This window comes from Pelophylax lessonae (assembly GCF_965119305.1).
Source record: "Pelophylax lessonae genome assembly, chromosome: 1".
Taxonomy (NCBI): Eukaryota; Metazoa; Chordata; class Amphibia; order Anura; family Ranidae; genus Pelophylax; species Pelophylax lessonae.
Window position 1 is genome coordinate 272,455,071 of NC_138768.1, and position 24,998 is coordinate 272,480,068.

The following is a 24,998-nucleotide window of genomic DNA, read 5'->3' on the forward strand; positions in this document are numbered from 1 at the left end:
CCTTATCGTGTTGCTTCCGAAGCCCAGGAAGGATCTCCTTCAACCTGAATCGTATAGACCCATATCTCTCTTGCAGACCGACGTAAAAATTCTCGCTAAAGTTTTGGCCATTCGTTTAAACAAAGTTAGTCTTACACTGATTCACTCTGACCAGACGGGTTTTATGCCCACAAAAAACACTGCTTATAATACTAGACGCCTCTTTATGAATTTACAGGCCTCACATGATCAGATAGGATCTCGGGTGGTGGTCTCGCTTGATGCGGCTAAGGTCTTTGACTCTGTCAAATGGAATTACTTTTGGCACTGTTTACGTATCTTTGGCTTTGGCCCGCGCTTCATCAAGTGGTTGACCATCCTCTACGAATGGCGAATGGTTGGACCTCGGATGTGTTTCCTCTCTCTAGAGGCATGCCTCAGGGATGTCCCATCTCTTCCTTATTGTACGCTCTGGCGGTGGAGCCCTTGGCGGAGGCACTTCGATCCCATCCGTGTATTGAGGGACTTCGTGCTGGCCCACTGGTGGAGAAGGTTAGCCTGTATGCTGACGATATGCTCCTGTACCTTTCTGATGCGGGTCCTTCCCTGGCTTCAGCCCTGCGGGTCATCGAGTGCTTCGGCAGGTTCTCTGGCCTACGTATTAACTGGGACAAGTCTCAGATTCTTCCCATGGATGTTTTTCCACCTACCCTTGACCAGGCCTCCCTACCCCTTAGACGTGTCAGTGCAGTTAAATACCTGGCTGTGCATATCTCTCGTGACCTCTCGGATTACGTCCCCTCAATGTTGAGCCTGTTATAACTTTATTTAAGGCTAAACTTCAGACGTGGGCTAGGCTTCCCTTGGGGGTGAAGGGGCGGATAGGTCTCCTCAAGATGATTCTGCTACCTAAAATACTATGTCATGTGACACTGCCCGGTCTATATCCCACTTCGCTACTTTAAGGTCCGGGAGTCTCTCTGGAACTCGTTTATTTGGGGCTCGATGAGGCGTAAGTTGTCCTCGCACGCGCTTCGACTCCCGACCTCCCTGGGTGCCGTCTCCTGGTTTGTGCGGATTCTGGTTCTACTGTTCCTCACCCGTTTTGTGATCTCCTATGGGGAGTGAGGGGATCTTCTAGGTCTTCTCCACGTGGGGGTCTCCTATACAATTATAGACGTGTCTGGGACTTGGCGGTGCAGAGACTGGGATGCGAGGCCTTGCATGCTGATACACCACTGTGGTTTAATAAAATATTGCCTGAACTTTTGCAAATCCCTGACCCCCGGGTTTGGATCTCCAAGGGTGTTTTCCTGCTCTCCCATGTGTTACCTCGGGGGGCGGTGAAGTCGTACAGCCAACTTAAGCAGGAGTTTACCCTCCCATCCCATATGTATTTTCGCTACCTACAGCTCAGTCACGCACTGCGGGCCCAGTTTCCGGTGGACTGCCCGGTAGTGGAACCCCTGGACTTGACTAGGGTCCTTATGGGTGCGGGCCATTGTAAGGTGATTGCCCTACTCTATGAAATGTTGGTTACGCCCGCGGCTACTAAGGCCGCGTACTCTTTGAAGCCCAAGTGGGAGCCTTTGCTGAGGTCTTGGACGAGACTGGGAGGATATACTGCAGGGTGCCAAATGTGTTTCCCCTAAAATGTCAGATCGTTTTACTCATGTTTGTATCCTTCACCGGGCCTATCTTACCCCTGAACGTATGGCCAAGTTCCGACCCACCCAGACGTCCCATTGCCCTAAATGCCTGCTGTCGACTGGCACATTTGACCATCTGTTATGGCACTGTTCGCGTGTGCGTGGGTTCTGGGCCCAGGTGGTCCAGTTCCTCCATGACCAGATGGGCGCTCCTGTGACACTCGACCCCAGAGTATGCCTATTGGGACTCTTTCCAGATGTTGAGATCAACAAACATATGGTTCAGTTTCTACATGAGGCTGTTCCTGGCCCGTAAATTACTGGCCAGGAGTTGGATTCAACAGGCGGTGCCCACCCTGGCAGTATGGATCAACTAAATTAATACTACTCTCCCCTATAAGAAGATCATTTATGTCAACAGGGGATGCCCAGGCAAATACCATAAAGTGTGGGATCGGTGGCTTAATTCTCACACCACTTGTACGTCATGATTACTAATGTAATGATCAGATGCTTGATGCTTGTGTGTGTAATCACATTGTTTTTATTGCTTCATTTTTCCTTTGTATTGTTTTCGGTGGAATTGAGCGTCATGTTCCATGGAATTGTTTATTTTATTTTGGTCTTTCGCAGCCGTTTCTTGCTGTATATATTTTGTCATGTTTCAGTACACAATAAAGTTGTTTTGATTAAAAAAAATTTCTACAGGTTATCAGTTTAGTACTACAGAGGAGGTCTAGGGCTAGAATTATTGCTCTCGATCTAACAATTGCGGCGATAGTTCACATGTGTGGTTTGAACAGCATTTACATATGTGGGCGCAACTTGCGTATGCGTTCGCTTCTGTGCGCGAGCTCGGAGGGACGAGGCGCTTTAAATATTTTTTTATTATTATTTATTTTACCTTTTATTTTTTATTTTTACACTGTCCCTTTAAAAAAAAAAAAAGTTTTGATCACTTTTATTCCTATTACACGAAATGTAAACATCCCTTGTAATAGAAACAAGTAGCACAGGTCCTCTTTAATGTGTCCTCAGATCTCACATCTACCCTTCAAAGCAATATTTTTTCCAGCAAGAAAAAATGGGCCCTTTAAGGCCGTTGGGCAGAAGCGACCTATGACGTCGCTCCGGTCCTCCAAGGGCATAGAGTAGAGTGGTGGCCATCTTGCCCTCACCCAACTTCCTGCCTGGGACTTCAACGGACCGGATCATTTTCCCTGCTACTGACTGCTCCTGTAAGCAGGGAAAACGAACGGGAAGCTGCGGGAGGGGGGTGAGCACCTCTCTTGCTGCCCATAAAGTGATCCAGCAGCGAATCCGCCGCAGGGACCACTTTTATGTGAAAGAGGACCGTCGGCCATGTGAGAACATACTACGGTTATGGCAGCCATGCTGCTGTAACCCCAGTATTTCATGTCAAAGTACCGACGTAAAACTGTGACGGACGGTCCGGAAGGGGGAGTGACAGGAGGTGTGTCCTATGCCTACATACTTTTGCTAATAGGTGTCCCTTGTTCCAGTCTCAAAAAGTTGCGAGGTCTGAATACACTATACAATTCACCGATATTTGATTAAGTGCAGTGCTAAGTGCCAAAAGTAAAGAGAGGAAAAAAAAACTCTGGAAACTGAAATGACACTCTGACGAGCAAGTAAATAGTATGACTCATATTCCTCAGAAGGGTGGACCAACACTCTAAAGAGTTAGCTCAATAACCTTTGTGAATACAAATACAATATTCAATGGAAATATGAAATACAAAAACCTCCTCCGCACTGTGGTACATAGGGAAAGAGCTCGTCTCCCGATCTCTCACTCCGCGCTCAGTATCAGTATCATACATGGAATAAAATGCAAATAATGCTTTCCATAGTGTAAAACTGATTAATACATTTAATAGAAGCAATAGGAGATAGGAGACTCCTCATGAAATGGTAGTCCTCTAAAGAGTGAACGAGCTCCGGAAGGTTTACCTCCCTACATGACCAGGCCATTTTTTGCAATACAGCATTGCGTTATTTTAACTAACAAATGCGCGGTCGTGTAATGATGTACACAAATAAAATAGATTTTTCAGACATCCCAACCTGCAAAAACTAATTTCAGGGAGGAGTCAAAGTCATTTTAGGGAAGTGGCACTCCGCTCCGCTGCAATCACCCCCCCCCCCCCATCCCCCATGCACGCCGTCGTGCCCCCCTTCCTAATTTAAAACAACTAGAGGATAATAAAATGAAATGTAATCAGTATACAGAGGGTTAATTCTTCTGGGAGATATTAAAGGAACACTCTAACCACCATGACCATTTGAAGTGGTGATGGTGGTAGGAGTCAGAAGCACTGCACATGCTGCATACTTGCCAACTGTCCCTTTTTTCCAGGGACAGTCGCTGCAAATAGGAGCCTGTCCCAGGTAATTTATATTGTCCCTGGAAGTGCCTGTTAATCGGGCTGCCCGTAAATGTTATGCAGAAGTAGCGCAGCTGAATGGGAGACTTATTCCAACTCTGCTACTGTGGCCTTAAGTTTGAAATTCCCTTTTTTAATCTCCTGTAATTCTCTCTATATTGAGTAGACCCTATAATCTGATAAATACGCGAGATTAATTATGCAGAGTGGGTGGAGCTTCAGGGAAGTGGGTGTGGTAATTGATAGCTGTGCTGCAAAGTGTCCCTGGAAATTTATTTTAAATGTTGGCAACTATGATGCTGGGATATTTACATTTATGTGCTGGGGGCTAGGTGCACCCCTAGCACATGTGACTTGGGCAGACAGAAAATGTCATGTCCTTATTCATACATGTATATACAAGGACATGACATTTTATTATGACCGAACACAGCTAGGTATTAAAAAACACATTGCAACAATTTACACACACTAATGCACATACCTTTGCTTCTTATTTTGCAGACTATGCTGGTCTCTGTGGTATGCTGGGCTCTGTGATATCTGGGATATCGGTCTCTGTGGTGCTGGTCTCTGTCGTATGCAGGTCTCTGTGGTATGCAGGTCTCTGTGGTGCTGGTCTCTGTGGTATTCTGGTCTCTGTGGTGCTGGTCTCTGTGGTATGCTGGTCTCTGTGGTATGCTGGTCTCTGTAGTATCTGTGGTATCGGTCTCTGTGGTGCCGGTCTCTGTGGTATGCTGATCTCTGTGGTATGCTGGGCTCTGTGGTGCCGGGCTCTGTGGTATGCTGGGCTCTGTGGTATGCTGGGCTCTGTGGTATGCTGGACTCTGTGGTGCAGGTCTCTGTGGTATGCTGGGCTCTGTGGTATGCTGGGCTCTGTGGTATTCTGGGCTCTGTGGTATGCCGGGCTCTGTGGTATGCTGGGCTCTGTGGTTCTGGGCTCTGTGGTGCAGGTCTCTGTGGTATGCTGGGCTCTGTGGTATGCTGGGCTCTGTGGTATGCCGGGCTCTGTGGTATGCTGGGCTCTGTGGTTCTGGGCTCTGTGGTGCAGGTCTCTGTGGTATGCTGGGCTCTGTGGTATGCCGGGTTCTGTGGTATGCTGGGCTCTGTGGTATTCTGGGCTCTGTGGTATGCTGGGCTCTGTGGTATTCTGGGCTCTGTGGTATGCTGGGCTCTGTGGTATTCTGGGCTCTGTGGTATGCTGGGCTCTGTGGTATTCTGGGCTCTGTGGTATTCTGGGCTCTGTGGTATGCTGGGCTCTGTGGTGCCGGTCTCTGTGGTATGCTGGGCTCTGTGGTGTAGGTCTCTGTGGTGTGCTGGGCTCTGTGGTGCGATCTCTGTGGTATGCTGTTAATATCCCGGCAGGGCTGAGGGCGGCAGTGTCAAAGCTCAGCTGTCAAGACTGAGAATGGAGCCGCTTTTTCCTCTGTAGAAAGGCTCACAGTGATATCAAGTGCACTTCGCCTGTGAGAGGAGGAGTCATACAGAGGAAGCACACGGCTGCAGTAGAGAGCAGAGCCCTGTGCTTCCTCTGCATGGCTCCTCCTGCCACAAGCGGAGTGCACTTGATATCACTCCGCCTGTGAGCTGGACCTAAACCGTTCTCAGTCATGACAGCTGAGCTCGCCTCTGACACTGCCGTCCTCAGCCCTACCGGGATATCGCCCTGCACTCGCAGGTGTCCGTGAGTGCAGGGCAAAATGCGGGAGACTCCCGCAACTTGCGGGAGACTTGAGATGTCTGATTTTTTCCCACAAATAGAGCTTTCTTTTGGTGGTATCTGATCACCTCTGCAGATTTTATTTTTTTGCACTATAAACAAAAAAAAGGCCGACAATTTTGGGGGACAAAAAAACAATATTTCTTACTTACTGCTATAAAACAAATTCAATAAAAAATGGAAAAAATCTAATTCTTCATCTATTTAGACCAATATGTATTCGGCTACATATTTTTGGTAAAAAATAATCCCAGTAAATGTATATTGATTGGTTTGCGCAAAAGTTATTGCATCTACAAACTATGGGATAGATTTATGAAATTTCTATTTATTTTTATTTTTTTACTTACTAGCAATGGTGGCAATCAGTGACGTATAGTGGGACTGCGACATTGCAGAAGACAAACTGGAGACTAATGGGTTTATTTACTAAAGCTAGAGAGGGCAAAATTAGTCACAATTTTGCAGAGAAACCAATCCGCTTCTAGGTATTATTGCTTAAGCTTAATTAGCCACTTTCCCACTGCTCACTGTGCTGCTACTGCGGCACAGTGGCTCTTTATCGTCTGGCGACATAGACCTACGTCACCAGACATTCCCCTCTCTCGGCGCCGCGTGCGCCGCCGGAAGCTCGCTCCCGCTGTATTCAGTCACAACGGGAGTTGGGCCAGGGGAGGAGTGGCAGTGATCACCGCCGCTCTTCCCCGATCGTCGGGGATCGAGTGTGGAGATCCGCCCGCTTGTGTAAACAAAGCGGCGGATCTCCTAAGTGACAGGCAGGGTCAGATTGCAGGATTCAGCATAGCTGAACCTGCGATCTGTCCCTGTGTCACATAGTCCCCTCCCCCCACACACGTTAGTAAGCACCAGGCATACATTAACCCCTTGATCACCAATAAAAGTTAACCCCTTCCCTGCCAGTGTCATTTTTACAGTAACAGTGCATATTTATAGCACTGATTACTGTAGTAATGTCACTGGTACCCCCAAAAGTGTCAAAAATGTCAGTCAAGGGTCCGATCTGTCCGCCGCAATGTCGCAGTCCCGCAAAAAAAATCGCAGATCGCCGCCATTACTAGTTAAAAAAAAAAAAAACAATAAAAATGACATAAATTTCCCGTAGTTAGTAGCTGCGATAACTTTTGCGCAAACCAATCAAAATACGATTATTGCGATTTTTTTTTTACCAAAAATATGTAGCAGAAAACAAATTGGCCTAAAATGTTAAAAAAATTTAGATTTTTACATTTTTTGGGGGGGGGGGAATTTCATATAAAAAAATGTGAAAAATATTGTTATTTTTTCAAAATTGTCGCTCTTTGTTTGTTTATAGCGCAAAAAGTAAAAATCGCACAGGTGATCAAATACCACCAAAAGAAAGCTCTATTTGTGGGGAAAAAAAAGACGTCAATTTAATTTGGGTACAGCATTGCACAACTGCGCAATTGTCCGTTAAAGTAACGCAGTGCCGAATCGCAAAATATGGCCTGGTCCGGAATGGGGTAAAATCTTCCGGTTTTAAAGCGGTTAAAAATACGCTCTTTGAGAATTTTTTTGTCAAAGACATGTAGCTAAATACATTTTGGCCTAAATATATGACAAAAATTGAATATATTGGATATTTTTTAACTGTCAAAGTAGAAAAATATTGTTATTTTTTCAAAATTGTCGCAATTTTTTTATTAATATCGCAAAAAATAAAAATCGCAGAGATGATCAAATACCACCAAAAGAAAGCTCTGTTTGTGGGAAAAAAAGGACGTAAATTTCGTTTGGGTACAGCGTTGCATGACCGCGCAATTGTCAGTTAAAGTCTCAGAGTGCCGAATCGCAAAAAGTGGCCCAGACGTAAGACAGCAAAATCCTCCGGTGGTAAAGTGGTTAAACCAGCTGAGGTTAGAAGCTGATTGGTTTCTCTGTGGAATTGTGACAAATTTTGCCCTCTCTAGCTTTAGTAAATAAACCCCTAAGTTACACTTTTTTGGGGACCAGTGACACTAATACAGTGATCAGTGCTAAAAATATGCAGTCGCTGTACTAATGACACTGGCAGGGAGGGGGTTTATATCAAGGGCAATGAAAGGGTTAAATGTGTTCCTAGGGAGTGCTTACTAACTGTGGGGGGGGGGGGTGTGCTTTAATGTGAGAAGGTAGAGATCCGTGTTCTCACAGAACGGCGATCTGCCTTGTTTACATAAGCAGACCACTGTTCTGTCTCTCTCAGGAACGATAGGCCGGTCCCGGCGGACATCGGGTCTGCCGAACCCGCTGACTGGCTTCAGCTGTGTCCAATCACAGTAGGAGCAGGTCGCCACCGGCGAGACCTGGAACATGGGTTCCTATGGAACACACATCTGCTCTGCTTTTCTAGCTGTGATGCGTGCGGAAAGCGATATGTATGACATCACTTCGGGGTCAGGCTCGCAGTGTGCCTGGCTAGCATAGCCGGGAGGGGATGTATTGTAACGCGGTCTGCATTGCAATATATTCAGTGGAGCCCAGAGGAGACATGCAGAGTCTGAACTGATTAAAGAGAACCTGTCACCTAAAAATCATTACATAGGGGACTTTTTGTCCCCTATGTGATGGCAAAAAAAAGTTAAGCAAAAGAAAAAAAAAATTTTTTTTAGCAAAAAAAAAGTTACACCCAATCACATAAAATTCCCACCCAAAAAAATGTTGATGCCTCCCCCCACATATTTGCATGTACGAATGTAAACGCACACATCGGGGGCACTTACACGTAAAAACATTGATTGCGATACACATGTTGCACATCTCAACGCACGCTGGAGTGAGAGCAATAATCCTAGGCCAAGACCTGAGCTGAGACCTGAGACCCTTGCAGTTTTTATTTTTTTGTGCTGTAAACAAAAGAGCAACATTTTTGAAAAAAAAAAACATTTTTTAGTTTCTGCTATAAAACCTTTTCAATAAAAAATGTAAAAAATCTAATTTTTTAACTTAACTTTTTTAACTTAACCTTTAATTTAACTTTTCTGGGAACCAGTGACAGTATTACAGTGATCAGTGCTAAAAATATGCGCTGTTACTGTACTAATGACACTGGCAGGGAAGGGGTTAACATCAGGGGTGATCAAAGGGTTAACTGTATGCCTAGCTGGTACTTGCTAAATGTGGGGGGGGGGGGGTGGTTCTGACTAAATGAAGACAGAGATTGGTATTCCTGCTTAGCAGGAACACAAGTTCTCTATCTTCTCCCCTGTCATAACGGCGATCTGCCTTGTTTACATAGGCCCCATTCTGCCTCTCTGGGGAATGATCAAGGTTAGCCAGCAGACATCGGGTCTGCCGGACTCGCTGATTGGCATCCCCTGTGTCCAATCAGCGTGTAAATGGGCCTCCGGCAGCACGCACATGCCCCTCCAGTGTCTATTGCAAGAAATTATATAAACCAGACATCTCAAGTCTCCTGCAAGTCGCGGGAGACTCCCGCTTTCCGCCCTGAGCTCACGGACACCCGCGAGCTCAGGGCAATATCCCGGCTCTGTGTGTGAGTCACAGTGAGTCAGATGAGATGACTCATCGATGCAGGCAGAAGAGTGTGTCAGCTGTCAGCAAGCTGAGCCTGCACAGAGAAATCATGTCGGAGCCGAAGTAGATCCGGCTCACAGGCGGAGTGATATGAGTCCTGCACTCCGCCTGTGGGAGGAGCTGCAGAGAGCAAGCAGCGGCTTTGCTCTCTACTACAGCCACATCTTCTACTCCAGGCGGCATTTTGGCGCGCGCGGGACCAATCATCGTGACACCCCACTCTGTGACAGACACAGTGACCTAACCTGAGAGCAGCACCAGAGAGCCAGCACCTGAGACCAGTACCAGCAAATGACCAGCGCCAGCACCAGTGACCAGGCCAGTACCAGCACCAGTGACCAGCACCAGTACCAGCACCAGTGACCAGGCCAGTACCAGCACCAGTGACCAGGCCAGTACCAGCAACCAGCACCAGTACCAGCACCAGTGACCAGGCCAGTACCAGCACCAGTGACCAGGCCAGTACCAGCACCAGTGACCAGCACCAGTGACCAGGCCAGTACCAGCACCAGTGACCAGGCCACTACCAGCACCAGTGACCAGGCCAGTACCAGCACCAGTGACCAGCTCCAGTGACCAGGCCAGTACCAGCACCAGTACCAGCACCAGTGACCAGGCCAGTACCAGCACCAGTGACCAGGCCAGTACCAACACCAGTGACCAGCACCAGTACCAGCACCAGTGACCAGTACCAGCGACCAGGCCAGTACCAGCACCAGTGACCAGGCCAGTACCAGCACCAGTGACCAGGCCAGTACCAGCACCAGTGACCAGGCCAGTACCAGCACCAGTGACCAGGCCAGCACCAGTGACCAGGCCAGTACCAGCACCAGTGACCAGGCCAGCACCAGTACCAGCACCAGTGACCAGGCCAGTACCAGCACCAGTGACCAGGCCAGTACCAGCACCAGTGACCAGGCCAGTACCAGCACCAGTGACCAGGCCAGTGACCAGCACCAGTGACCAGGCCAGTGACCAGCACCAGTGACCAGGCCAGCACCAGTGACCAGGCCAGTACCAGCACCAGTGACCAGTACCAGCACCAGAGGCCAGTACCAGCACCAGTGACCAGCACCAGTGACCAGGCCAATACCAGCACCAGTGACCAGGCCAGTACCAGAGACCAGTACGAGCACCAGTGACCAGGCCAGTACGAGCACCAGTGACCGGTACCAGCACCAGTGACCGGTACCAGCACCAGTGACCAGTACCAGCATCAGTGTCCATCACCAGTTACCAGACCAGTTAACAGTACCAGCACCAGTGAACAGTACCAGCATCAGTGACCAGTACCTGCATCAGTGACCAGCACCAGTGACCAGGCCAGTACCAGCACCAGTGACCAGGCCAGTACCAGCACCAGTGACCAGTACCAGCACCAATGACCAGGCCAGTACCAGCACCAGTGACCAGGCCAATACCAGCACCAGTGACCAGGCCAGTACCAGAGACCAGTACGAGCACCAGTGACCAGGCCAGTATGAGCACCAGTGACCGGTACCAGCACCAGTGACAGGTACCAGCACCAGTGACCAGTACCAGCATCAGTGTCCAGCACCAGTTACCAGACCAGTGAACAGTACCAGCACCAGTGAACAGTACCAGCATCAGTGACCAGTACCAGCATCAGTGACCAGCACCAGTGACCAGGTATACTGATTACATTTCATTTCATTATTCTCTGGTAGTGTTAAATTGGAAAGGGGGGGGGGTGCGGCGCAGGCGTGCGTGGGGGGGGGGGGCGGCGTCGCGTGGGGGGGGGGCTCACCTCCCTGAAATGACTTCGCCACCTCCCTGAAATGAGTTTTTGCAGGTTGGGATGTCTGTATAAACGTACGTTGTTTCGCGCAGTAGAGCTGACCTACTGCAGTAGACTAACATATCTATCCCTGTAGAGCAAAAATCACTATACATACCTTTTATGCAGCTGCTCTGGTCCGGTCCCACGCTGAGCTGTCAGTGGCAGCATCTCTGTGGAGGCGAGTGCAGAAGAGGCACCTGACAACAGAACCCCAATAGTAACTCTATGAGTGACGTCACTTCCCAGGCATTTCCCAGTGCAGAGCTTCCACCGCTGGAGACCGGAGCAGCTTCAGAACATGTATGGACAGCAAATTTTGCTTTGCAGGGCTAGATAGATTAATCTTAGATTGTGGTCGTGAGTAGATTTAGAGATTTTAATTTTAGGCTGGACTTCAACTTTAAGGTTTGGCGTGTTTGGTATCTATTTACTCGTCTTTTAATTTTTTTTTTTTTTAACAAAAATTTGGATAGTTTATTGCATAAGTTTGCCCTAAAATTCACTTTAGTGTGTTTTTTTACTGGAATATTGTGTTTCCTGGACCTTTGCGGTAATATCAAGTGACATAAAAACTTGAACTACCACTATTTTATTCTCTAGGGTGTTTGCTTTCAGACAATATATAATGTTTGAGGGGTTTATGTAATTTTCAGGCTTAAAATAATTTCCTAAACTTCTGTGCAAAAATGGCTCTGGCAGTAAAAAGGTTAAGCATGTTCAGGGTTGTGCAAAAGACAAATATTATGCACACAATAATCCCAGGAGATCAGCAAATACAATCACTTTAATTTGCACCTATCTGTAATCCAATTATACTGACTTTTGTTACTCTTGGTTGACCACAGGGGTTTATACTATTGTTTCTGATTAATGTGAGTACAGTGAACAATACAGGGCAAGCAGGAAATATCAACACCCAGCAAATATAGCAGTTAAACCTAGGTTAGCGCATCTTAATCCTAACATAAATAAATACGAGAGACCAGACCTAGGATTATATAGTAAAGTGACACAACTGTGTATATTCCCATCTGTAATTACTCATGTACATGTAGCAAGTTTTCCAGGCATTGGGCCTAATATGGGACTGCCATTGTTACCGGTGACACCTTCAGCCCATTTAAGCTGAATACCCAAGTGTGAGATTGGAGACTATGACCATTCCGGCATCTTTGGTTTGTTTTGTTTATTTGAAGATGGGGATGGGAGATGGGATGAGTGGGATACTCCTCTGGCTCAACTAGGTACAACTGGGACACTTTGCAGAAAAATGCCTGTTAGCGCTGTCTTGACACCAGCTGAATGACGACCAACGCTTGCTGGCGCTTGAAAAATGCTTTATTTCTGAACTGTGCTAGAAATTGACTTGTAACCTTCTGGTTAACTCAAAAGATCCTAGACTGTATTGAGGCTTGACTTTTGACACTCTGTTAAGCTCAAAAGTCCTGTGAACAGCTCCCTCCAGCCCTTTACTGCCTGAGGTAGCCCTTTGTAACTGTTTGTGCTGCTGCAACTCTCAACACTGTACACTGCACACTGCATGCTGTACACATTAACTCTTCAGGGCCCAACCGCTGGCATCCCCTCTACACTTTCAGGGTCCTCTACTAGGCACCCCCTCTGACACTTCAGGGTCCTCTCACTAGGCACCCCCTCTGACACTTCAGGGTCCTCTCACTAGGCACCCCCTCTGACACTTCAGGGTCCTCTACTATGCACCCCCTCTGACACTTCAGGGTCCTCTCACTAGGCACCCCCTCTGACATTTCAGGGTCCTCTCACTAGGCACCCCCTCTGACACTTCAGGGTCCTCTACTATGCACCCCCTCTGACACTTCAGGGTCCTCTCACTAGGCACCCCCTCTGACACTTCAGGGTCCTCTACTAGGCACCCCCTCTGACACTTCAGGGTCCTCTCACTAGGCACCCCCTTTGCCGCTAGCTAGCTCCTGGATCCCTTGGACCTTCACCGGAGTGGTCCCTTCTGTCAGCTAGGCAGACCCCCCAGAGGCAGTTACAGTAATCACAAACTTGGAATGCTTTCCTGAAACTGGACCCCCTCAACTCCGCTGGTCCTTGGCACACCGGATCCTCTCTGCAGCTCAGCTCAGCTCTCTCTCTGTACCCTCAGGCAAGCCACCCGAGACACCCGATCCTTCTGACAGGAGGAGAGACAGCCGTACTCTCCCTCCTGGGACTCTGCTTCTCGCCAAAGATGCTGCGTCATGTGCTCCCCTCAAACTTATACCCACTCCCAGAATGCTGTGCGGCAGAATCTGCCTTTCTGGGGTAGATACAAGAACCCTCTCATGGAGACAGTGGGGAGACTCCCCTCTCAATGGCAACACCTGGAAGACATGACAGCCCAGCTGAAAATCAGGGCCCTGCTGTTAGGCAGCTAAGGCCCACTATAATTTTGCCTAGCACCTACCTCGTAGGGTGCTACATACACATAGGGGTTGATGTACTAAAGTGAAAAATCTGGTGCAGCTATACATGGTAGCCAATCAGCTTCTAACTTCTGCACCAAATTTTGCTCACTCCAGTTTTCAACCCCATAGACATTTGCCTATCAAGTAGACATAAGAAAGCATTTAGAAAAACCAACCTCCTCCAATCATTCTGCAGGAAAAACATGACATAAACATGTACTTTATAACATCCTCCACAATGCAGTGCAATCCCATCAAATGTCAAAATCATATGTGACAGTCCTTAACCACGTAAGGACCGCCCCACATACATTTACTGCGGCAGGGCGGCCCTTACACGCAAAATCATGTACCCGTACATGATTTTGTAAAAAAGGCTCTAGGGGGCGTGTGCCGCCGGTGCCAGGCTCCCGCTGTGATTGGAAACAGCGGGAGCCAATCGGCGAGTTCAGCGGCTGTGATGGCCGTCGGCCACCTACGATCGTTCAGAGGAATGACAGAACGGCGGTCTGCCTATGTAAACAAGGCAGACAGCTGTTCTGTCAGACAGGAAGAGAGGGATCTTGTGTTCCTACAAACACGAAAAACAGATCTCTCTCTTCCTGCAGTCAGTCTATTCCCCCCTACAGTTAGAAAGCACTCCCTAGAAGCACACTTAACCCCTTGATCGCCCTTGATGCTAACCCCTTCCCTGCGAGTGTCATGTATACAGTAACAGTGCATATATTTAGCACTGATCACTGTATTGATGTCACTTAATGTCAGATTTGTCTGCCACAATGTTGCAGTCCCGCTAAAAATCGCTAATCGCTGTCATTACTAATAAAAACTATTTTAAAAAAAGTCCATAAATCTATAACATAGTTTGTAAACGCTATAACTTTTGCGCAAACCAATCAATAAATGCTTTTAAGGGCATATTTTACCAAAAATATGTAGTAGAATACAAATAGGCCTAAACTGATAAAGAAATTTGATTTTTTTTTTTTTTTTTTTTTTTTTGGCTGTGTTTTATAGCAGAAAGGAAAAAATATTGTTGTTTTTTTTTTTTAATTGTCGCTTTTTTTATTTATAGCGCAAAAAATAAAAATAGCGGTGATCAAATACCATCAAAAGATAGCTCTATTTTGTAGGAAAAAAAAGGTCATCAATTTTATTTTTATACAACATCGCACGGCCGTGTAATTGTCAGTTAAAGCAACGCAGTGCTGTATCGCAAAAAATGGCCTGGTCAGGAAGGGGGGTAAAACCTTCTGGTGCTGAAGTGGTTAAAGGAGTTGTAAAGGCAGAATGTTTTTTTATCTTTATGCATTTATGCATTAAGATAAAAAGCCTTCTGTGTGTAGCACACTCCCCAGCACTCCCTTATACTTACCTGATCCCCATCTCTATCCATCTCTATCCAGCAAAGTCCACGAGTCCCTCGGCCGTCCGGGACTCTCCCTCCTGATTGGCTGAGAAACAGCAGTGGCACCACTGGCTCCTGCGGCTGTCAATCAAAATCAGGAGAGAGAGGGAGTGGGGCCGAACCACAGCTCCGTGTCTGAATGGACACAGGGAGCTCTGATTTGGCTCTGGTGCCTCCATTGCAAGCTGCTTGCTGTGGGAGCACTCGACAGGAGGGAGGGGCTTTTAGAATTATGTTTTGTTTAAATGTTATATAGTAATGCATAATTGAATGATTGGAGTTATGCTTTAACTTTTTAATTCTACTGAAAATCTCTCTCATTGTAACTTAGAGATATTTGTTGTTGAGGTTATAAATTTCCTCCCATTGTTTCTGAGTTGTGAGAATGGTTTGTGGACGCACAGTATTTTCCTATTCTGAGATGTTTCTTTCCCGAGTTTGCTTTCCTGTTATGTATACGTCTGTTTCCTACTATCTATATGTTATGTCCATTGTGCTTAAATATTATGTGTATATTTTTAGTTGGTGTGGGAAAATAATAACACATCCCCTTTATGAACTGTATATAAGCTGTCCTGACCTGAATCCAGTCTAATACAGACTGAAAGACCATACCTGTCTGGATGTCTTATTTCCAAATGCTTGTAAATCTTTCACATGTTGAAGGGAGGCTGGCTAGCAGAAGTATAACTACCAAGGGGTATCACCTTTCAGAACTGGTGATCAGAAGTGGGATGTGACTTCGCCATCAGAGGTAAGTGAGAATTTGTCTTATGACACCCTGATTGCAGGCACATTTCAAAGAACCCTAGTGCTGTAGGAGCACGGGAGATACGGTAGGTCTGTTTGAGCTGAGGTAGCTCACAGACAGATTATTAGCCTGGGAAAATGTAAATAGTGGTAGGAATACTCCCATCAACCTGTTAAGAGTGATATGCATGTGTAGCACTATTGAAATAATGAAAAATTGGGGCTATAAATATAATTAGGTAATAACCAATCAGTGTCCAAACCACTTTCGTGGTGTCCTACTGTAAACCAAAAGTAAAAAAAAAAAGAGGTTGAAGGATTGTAAGAGGTGCATGAAAGTCAGCCAGCCCCGAGTCTGATGTACTCACCCTCCAGTCTGTCACCAACCAAATAAAACCTGTCTCTTGGTACAAAGAACAGGGGTTTAGTTGACACACATTTGCAAACGCATGTGAAAGCTGCAGAGCCACTTCACGGCACCCTGTTTAAATCTGCAGTCCTACACTCTTAATTTAGTGTCCTCACACTGGAGGCACATGGCCGCTAATGGGTGGATGGGGGAACAGGTGAGAGGGAGACAGCCCAACCTCCCCCAGCCCATCCCCATCCACAACTGGCTGTTGTCTCAAAGACTCAAATAATTAAGTTATAACCATGGTGCAAACTGGAAAAGACCAGCTGAAAAGCATTACACCTCCATCCCCTTGGTGGATGCAGATTTTCGTGCGTTTTTGGTGGATGCAGTTTTGATTTGACCTTAGTGTTTTCCGTAGACAGGGATGGAGACCAATAGCATGACCTGCTTGTCTCACATAAAGTCCCAAAAAGGAAATTAGGGATTTCAAAGGCAGTGTGCTTTACAGGCCATGCCCCATACATAAAATCCCTTCCTATCTATATACTGCATCCACCAAGGGGATGGAGGTGTAATGCTTTTCAGCTGGTCTTTTCCAGTTTGCACCATGGTTATAACTTAATTATTTGAGTCTTTGAGACAACAGCCAGTCGTGGATGGGGATGGGCTGGGGGAGGTTGGGCTGTCTCCCTCTCACCTGTTCCCCCATCCATCCACCCATTAGCGGCCATGTGCCTCCAGTGTGAGAGTTAAGAGTGTAGGACTGCAGATTTAAACAGGGTGCCGTGAAGTGGCTCTGCAGCTTTCACATGCGTTTGCAAATGTGTGTCAACTAAACTCCTGTTCTTTGTACCAAGAGACAGGTTTTATTTGGTTGGTGACAGACTGGAGGGTGAGTACATCAGACTGGGGGCTGGCTGACTTTCATGCACCTCTTACAATCCTTCAACCTCTTTTTTTCTTGTTATAGGGATGGAGACGCTGGGCAACACCAGCTTGGGTCTCATCTAAAGTCCCACCTAGTCCAATATGTTTAAGTAAACCAAAAGTCAGCCTTACAGAGTAGTGGGAATAGGACAAGAATCTTAACCTAGGCACACAAGCGGTTAATGAGCAGGAACTATGGCTATCTATAATCCTCAGATAGCCGTAGTTCCTGCTCATTAACCTCTTGTGTGCCAAGGTTACGATTCTTGTCCAAGTCCCACTTCTCTGTAAGGATGCGTAGCACTACCCCTTGAAGGTTGCAGGTAAGTGTATGATCTTCTGCACTGCTTTCACCCTATAAACCATCCATCCCTCCTGACACTCTAGGTTCAGACATGTTGTATATATATACCTTTTAAGTAATACACAGACACAGTATAAATGAGATTTAACTTTACTTAAAATATACATTTGTAAAATTGTTTTAGTCAACTAGACCCTGGATAAACCTCCAGGGTTCAGCTGAACTGTCATCAAAAAGACAATGAGAGAACCGGTCGTAATGACACCAAATGATATTAATAAACCCAATCTCTGAGCATATGAATGTAAATCTCTCAAATAGAATTATATTATCACTCAGGCTAAAGGGGTACCCGGGCTGGCCTATACCACCTGTATCCTAATGAGAGATAGGGTAATCTAGATACTAGTAATGTGTCTCCTTCAAGAAGCAATAGTATAATAATATCCTACTTGCAAGGCCTTGCTAAAGTCTTCACTGGCAGTTGGAGCTCATGAAATAAACAGTTTCCAATACAACTCAGTGTATAGTAAATAATGCAGAGTAATTGATTATAATCCCAAGTAATCTGATGGCTGACTCAATTGCAGAGTGTCTGTATTCAGTGTAACTAGTCTGAACTCTGAGCAGGTGCCCTCTCACCAAATCCTGATGTTCATCGATGAGAGTCCTAGGGAAACAGGCAATGGCAATCCTCCACCCTCTGTGGCCTTGAGATGGCTGTGCTCTGCTGTCTCGCCGACTCCACCCGACAATGCTGCAAGGATGTCTGTAATATCGCAATGAACATCCGTTCCCGCCAGGACTTAGTCTGTTGGCAGATGATGCGGTATGCAGTAGGCCGCAGTCTGCAATCCCGCTCTCTGTACAGCAGACTGATGTGCACACAATGGGTTCCAGGAAGCAAGAGGCCCCAAATCTGTTCAGCTGATCTCTTTGTAGCCTCTCCCAAGATGCCACTCTGTAATCCAAAGTTTGCTGGGAAAGGTACTTCTTAAACAATCTTTACAGAAGACTACAGTTCCCACAATACCGTTCTCCCAATCTCTGCAATATAATGATTTAATCCTGAAGCCAACACTAGAGGGACAAAATTACAATCCAAAGGAACAGAAGGTGAGTCTGCACTTTCAGATAATGGTAGTCCGGTCCGCAGCTACACATGTTTTGCTTATTGTGCTTTTATTACATTGCTTATTGTTCTGTTGTTAGAATGAAATGTTAGAGTTTTTTTGTACTCCTGATCCCCTCAAAACACACCATCTCTCTGGCTAGCTTAACGGCTGTGACCCAGAGAAGGTGAAAGCAAGTGGGGGAGAGAGGGAGTGTTAGGGGTGTACTGAATTCGGTCCAATTTAAGCCATAGCTGCTCATGTGCCGTTGAGAAGTTTTTGACGAAAGCTCTACGTGAGTATTGTCAGCTACTCCAGCACAAAGAGTATCGGGCAGATTATCACTACACTAGGAACTGCTTGCATAACCGCTTTTTTTGCATTCAAAGGATGGAAAAATCTCTAGGTAAGATCCGCCTAAGCCTCCTAGAAAAGTTCTTAGAGAAAGAAAAGTGTTGCGTAAACTTGGTAAAATGCCAAAATCAGCTCCAAAACCAATACCTGAAAATTTACCATGTAAAAAGTATGTTGCACGGACATCCCCTTGGGACTATTATTATGTAAATCCTTGGGTAGATAATCTGTCAAGATATACTGAGTTAATGCATAGTTCAAGCCTCTTTCCCAGAGATGGCAAAATGATGAGTTTCATATGAATATGGTGAAGGGTCTGTGCCTGGGAGGCAGGGAAGCTTTCCCATGGTTTGATCCTGATCCAGAATGGGATAAAAAGTATATGACGGCGGGAGGATTAAACTGGTTAAAATATGCACCTGAATATGTACCTTCAGGGCCTTCTTAGGCAGATAAAAAAACAAATATTCTTTTCCTTTTAGATACAATAGAGCTTACTGCTCCACCCCCCGGGGCCCCCTAATTATACACAGATATACCCGCAATTGCCTCTAACATTACAGTTAATAGCAGAAGATGAGGATGCAGTAGTTTTTAGACTGTGTGCAAATCGTCCTCAGCCTTTAGCATCCCAGGACCCCACCCATACAACGGGATGACAGGGATGGGGTTCCCCAGCAATCGGTTCAGACAGGGAGTTCTGCAGGAGCCGTTGCCCCTAAGGTGTAGGATGAACAAAGCGGGAGCCAAAGGAGATATAGTAACATCCTCTACTGAGGAGGGAGGAGTGGCAGCTAACACAGAAGGGAGATGTGTTAGTCAGGTTCCCTTAACCTCCCCTATTACTTTGAGAAGTGGTACCTTAATTAGGCCCTGTGCCTCCACTCCCATCGCTGGGCCCAGTACCTCTTCCCCCATTGCATGCCGCTTCCCATCTGCAGATTTAGTAGCACCTTATATCATAGTTGGGCGGCACAGTGGTGTAGTGGTTAGCACTTTCACCTAGCAGCAAGAGGGTCGCTGGTTCAAATTCCAACCACGACACTACCTGCCTGGAGTTTGCATGTTCTCACTGTGCTTGCGTGGGTTTCCTCCGGGTACTCCAGTTTCCTCCAACACTCCAAAGACATGCTGGTAGGTTAATTGGATCCTGTATAAAAAAAATTGGCCCTACTGTGTATGTATGTGAGTTAGGGACCTTAGATTGTAAGCTGCTTGAGGGCAGGGACTGATATGAATGTACAATGTATATGTAAAGCGCTGCGTAAATTGACAGTGCTATATAAGTAACTGAAATAATAATAAATTATGTCATGGTTAAACCGATGGACATGCAATACTGCATGGACGTTATCAAGAATTCCCCAGATCCTAGAAAAAAAATCCTTCAGCTACCATTAACTATTTAAAGAGAGCTACAAAGGGTAGGCAGTGTTCTATAGAAGGCTTTAGACTAATTATAGATATTATAGATGGCATATTGGGATATGATATGGAATCAGGATGGAGCTGGGATTATCCTTTGTTAACAGATACTGATGTGGAAGAAATGTGGAAGCAAGTTGAGGCAGAAATGAAAAAATTATGACAGGATAAGAAATCAATTTCCACAGCCAAAGCCTGTAAGCAATGTCCTAAAGAGTCAGTAACTGATTTTATTAAAAGGTTTAAAAAGGTGTGGAAGGAAGAAGCGGGAATGACCACTGAAGGTGATATGGGCATGATATACACACAGACTATTATGCAGGCATTTAAACTAGAAGTTTTCCTCTTGATTAAGTACCGTAGCTAGTTTCTAAATAGTCTAAGCTGGATACAAAAGGGATTTGAGAAGGAAATTATGTTAAAGTATTCAGCAGGTTCAGGGCTGGCCCAAGACATTGTGCTGCCTGGGTCCAAGAATCTCCACCCCAAAAAAAAAAAAAAAATCACGCCCACCAAAACGTCAACACATCCAGTATTTTATATAAATATAAAATTTAGAATATATTGTTTATACTGTTATCTTCTTCCATAATTCTCCAGAGGAGATGCTCCGCCTTCTCATTCTCATCAGTTTCTGCTATGGGCGGCAGTATAAGATGGGGAAATGCCGCCCGTAATGCGCCGCAAACTGATGACACACAAAACTGCTGGGAAAAAATCTTGGGAGTAAATTTTCTGCCCCTCTCCAAGTGCTTCCTGGGTCCAATGGACCCAGCGGGACCCATGGTAGGGCCGGCCCTGAGCAGGTTGTTTTGATATTCCCAAAACCTCATCAAGGCACAGGGAGGATACAGAGGAAATAGAAGAGGAGGTTTAGGAGAGAGAAATGAGAGATGCTTCAATTGTGGGGAATTGGGACACCGGAGGAACCAATGCCCACTGTCCAAGGGTGGTACTTCAGGATATAATCCTGAAAACTATCCCAACAAAGACAGCAACTCCAGGGTAATAACGAGCAGCATGCCCTTAAATACCCATTACAATGGCAGGGAAAACAACAATAGGGTTGCCCGGAAGGTAGTCCCCTCATGCTCCCTCAGATATCCTTTCAATATTCTGATCAGCCAAAATTACCTTTAATGGTAGATGGAAAAATTCTCCATTTTATAACAGAAACAGGTGTGACTCAATCCACCATACGATCAGAATTATATGAAGGGTAACAGTCAGAGTAAACCTTCTGTGGGAATAAATGGGGTATTGACCTATACCTGGGAGACCCAACCCCTTGAGGTAAACAACCCTTATGGTAAAGGGAACATTTTACACCATTCATTTAGAATTATCCCAGACTGCCCTATAAATATACCTGGAGGGGGCTTATTAGGCAAATTAGAGAGCAGAATAGAGGTAGACCCTAATGGTGATATACACATGGAATCAGCGTATTGCTTCCTAGCAGCTGGTGAACCTGATGATATAAATCCACAGGTATGGGCAAAGGACAAGTTAGACAAAGGGTTCATTCCGTGCACACCTTATAAAGCTACACTGAAGCCCTACTCTAATCCTGTGTACCAGAAAATATACTCTTTGTTACAAGAGAAAATAGAGGGAATAAGGCCAATAAGTTAATCCTTTTTAGAACAAGGTATATTAAGGCCTGTGACATCTCCCTACAATAAACCAATAAATCCAGTGAAGAAGATTGATGGCTTCTATAGATTTACCCAAGACCTTAGGACTATTAATAGTCTCATACCCACAGCACAGCTCCAAATCCCGCACGCGTTACGCCTTTGTGCCAGAGCTTCCTCAGCCGGCCTGTGAGATATATAGCACTGTGGGTGCTTTAAATGTTCCATTCACACCTAAACGATCCAGATCGTGAGAGGAATCACAGCGATTCTGCCCGTGATCCCAAATTGCGGGGAACTTTTGCAGTGCCATTACTTTTTTAATACCACCCCCCATCGTGACGCAATTTTGCCGCAGTTGTGTGATAAATCAGGCTGCAATCACGGCAAATCGCAACGTTGTTGCTCAAAAGAAGCTTCTGCTCCTTTTTGAGCGACAAGCATCACGAGTTGCAATTTAGCGTGATTTATCATGGCAAAATCGCAGCGCGATTGGGGTGCCATTAAGAAGTAATGGCATCGCAAAATTGTCCCGCGATTTGGGATTGCGGGCAGAATCACAGTGATTCCACTCAAGATCCGGATTGATCCGTTGTGAATGGAGCCTTAAAGGAGTTGGAAAGTCAGGAAGGTTTTTTTTTTATCCTAATGCATTCTATGTATTAAGATAAAAAGCCTTCTGTGTGTAGCAGCCTCCCCAGAGCTCCCTAATACTTACCTGAGCCCCATCGCTGTCCAGAAATGTCGACAAGTTCCTTAGCTGCCTGGGACTCTCCCTTCTGATTGGCTGAGATCCAGATGGCATGTTTCCAACTACTTTTGCCAGAGGCGGATCTAGTTGGCTATGCTTGCCCGGGTCATCTATGGGATTTCATTTAACTCCAGTTATATCTGCTATTCAGAATTCGATTGCCCCTAAAACATGGACTGCTTATTCGGTTACATGGAAAAGGTGGCTGGTATTTAATGAAGACATGGGTTTTTCTGTTTATTCCCCTACAGAACATTCCATTTTGGCTTTTCTTTGTTCTCTCAAGTTAAATTTTCATATTCTCATATTAATAAGACTTTAGTAGGGATTTCTTTTTTCTTTAAACGTTATAATCTACCAGCATGTAATAGTTTTTTCTCGGTTTGGCAGACTCTTAAAAGGTATAAGAGATTAACTTTTAAACCAGATATGCATAGGCCAATTTCTTTAGACATGTTAAAGATGATTTGTTTTTCAACTTCTATTGTTTGCCGTTCGGAATTCGAAGCATTGCTGTTTCATCTTTTGTCATAATTTTCTTTGCTGCGCTTCGTATTCCAGAAATGCTTCCAAACAATAGGATGGACGTCTCAGGTTTGAGATACGATGAGGTTATTGTCTCTCAAAGTAAGGTACAGATCTTTATAAGAAGATCAAAAACTGATATAACCGGTATGGGTCATTGGCTTAATTTACAGGCCTGTGGCGACTCCATTATTTGCCCTTATGCAGTAAATAATAAATAACTTTCCGTAAGGCACCCTCTGTTTAGGTAATTTTTAAGTTCATTTAGATGTCCCCTCTCACGAAATTTCATTTTTCAGCTATATTTAGTCCCTGTCTCTCTCATTTGGGCTTATCTCATCCCAAATTTTCTTCCCACTCATTCTGTATTGGTGCCGCCACAGAAGCTGCTAGATTGGGTTTGGATGATGCTATTATTATGAAATTGGGGAGGTGGGAATCTTAAAGATTTATTCTTTACGTTCATTCTAACTTATCTCTCTGATTTTCTTAGGTACCAAGTCTTACATTTGGATCATTGGACATTCCTTTGTTCACTGGGCTCATAAACGAGCATGCCAGCGCTGTTATACATCTAATTTATCTTTACTTTCTGATTCTTTTCAAGTCCTTTGGAAGGGCATTCATGGTCTTCAATGGATAAGTCTCTTCCTTCATCTTTCTAAGTTAGCTCAGTTGTGGCCATCTCCATCCATCTTGATAGTTCATTTAGGTGGGAATGACGTAGGTAGATGTAAAACATCGGATTTGATCTTTATGATCAAACGTGATTTGCATAGAATTAAACTTTCATTTCCAGGTACTTGTGTTATCTTTTCGGGAATGGTGCCACATCTCATTAGGTTATCTTCTTCGGAGGGAAAACCACTTATGAAGATTAGGAGACGTGTTAATCATTCCATTGGGAAATGTATGCCTTTGCTTGGTAGTTTATCTTTTCACCATGTAGATTTGGAGGGGGGTTTTCCAGGTCCTTACAGACAAGATAGCATTCACTTGTCTGATGTGGGCCTGGACATTTTTAATTTAGGTCTTCAAAATTTCACTGAAATGGCCACGGTCTAATGCCCAGTACACACGATCCAAAAATCGGACGACGTTACGTCCGTTTTTTTCTTTTTTTGTTTGCTAGGAACTCTCAATAATATTCGCAAACGGGAGAGGTTACTTACAAATTATCTCGGACAATGATTCAAAAGCTTCCGGTATGCGTAACCACGCTGTAGCGTGTGAGGGGAAATGATGTCTACTGCTCATGCGCTGTCTACTGCTCACCATTTTTTTTTTCGGATAAACAACATACTGATAATACGATTATCGTACGATGTGTTATAATACGATCAAAATTTTTATGCTTGCACGACTGGATAATATCGGGCGAACTGTCGTGATTGCCTCTCGTAAACTGTGTACTAACGATCAGATTATCGTCCGATCTTTTCACAAGCATTATTTTTCGCCCGATTTTCGGATCGTGTGTACGGGCCATTAGGTTAAGCCGTCTTGTGTTTGCAACAAAATATCGGCTTGTGGGGACTTCTGATTTTTTTTTTAGGTTTTTCACTCGAGTTCTATCACTGAGCGAGATGTATATATTTGAATTTTAAGTTTTGAATATTTGTTTATTTATGAATTTTAATAAAGAATTTCTTGATGAATTATTTATATACCAATAAAGGTGTTAATTTCTTCAGTGTAATTGCTTTAATGGGTCAAGTGTGCAGCCTACATTCCCATGTGATCACTTATAAAAAAGGGAAAAAAAGGTATTTATATATATATATTTTTTAATATCTATACAAAAATGTTTTGCATTTCATTTCAATTTAAAACTGAATGGGTTGTTTTTACAAGGTGATCATTTACAATGACTTTAAAGTGGAGTTCCACCCTAATTTAATACTTA

The 24,998-nt window shown here is 45.1% G+C and overlaps 2 protein-coding genes across 4 annotated transcripts in view; one reads left to right on the top strand and one right to left on the bottom strand.

The window, feature by feature from the left end:
- GGT1 (gamma-glutamyltransferase 1) overlaps positions 1-24,998 on the bottom strand; it is a 247,420-nt gene that overhangs the window by 170,113 nt on the left and 52,309 nt on the right. The gene's annotated exons all lie outside the window — the stretch shown is intronic.
- Positions 367-24,157, top strand: LOC309544266 (uncharacterized protein; the record flags this gene model as incomplete). Its single annotated transcript, XM_082243168.1, has 3 exons — positions 367-376; positions 23,129-23,239; positions 23,586-24,157. 3 exons carry the CDS (start codon positions 367-369, stop codon positions 24,155-24,157), a joined length of 693 nt encoding a protein of 230 aa, XP_082099294.1.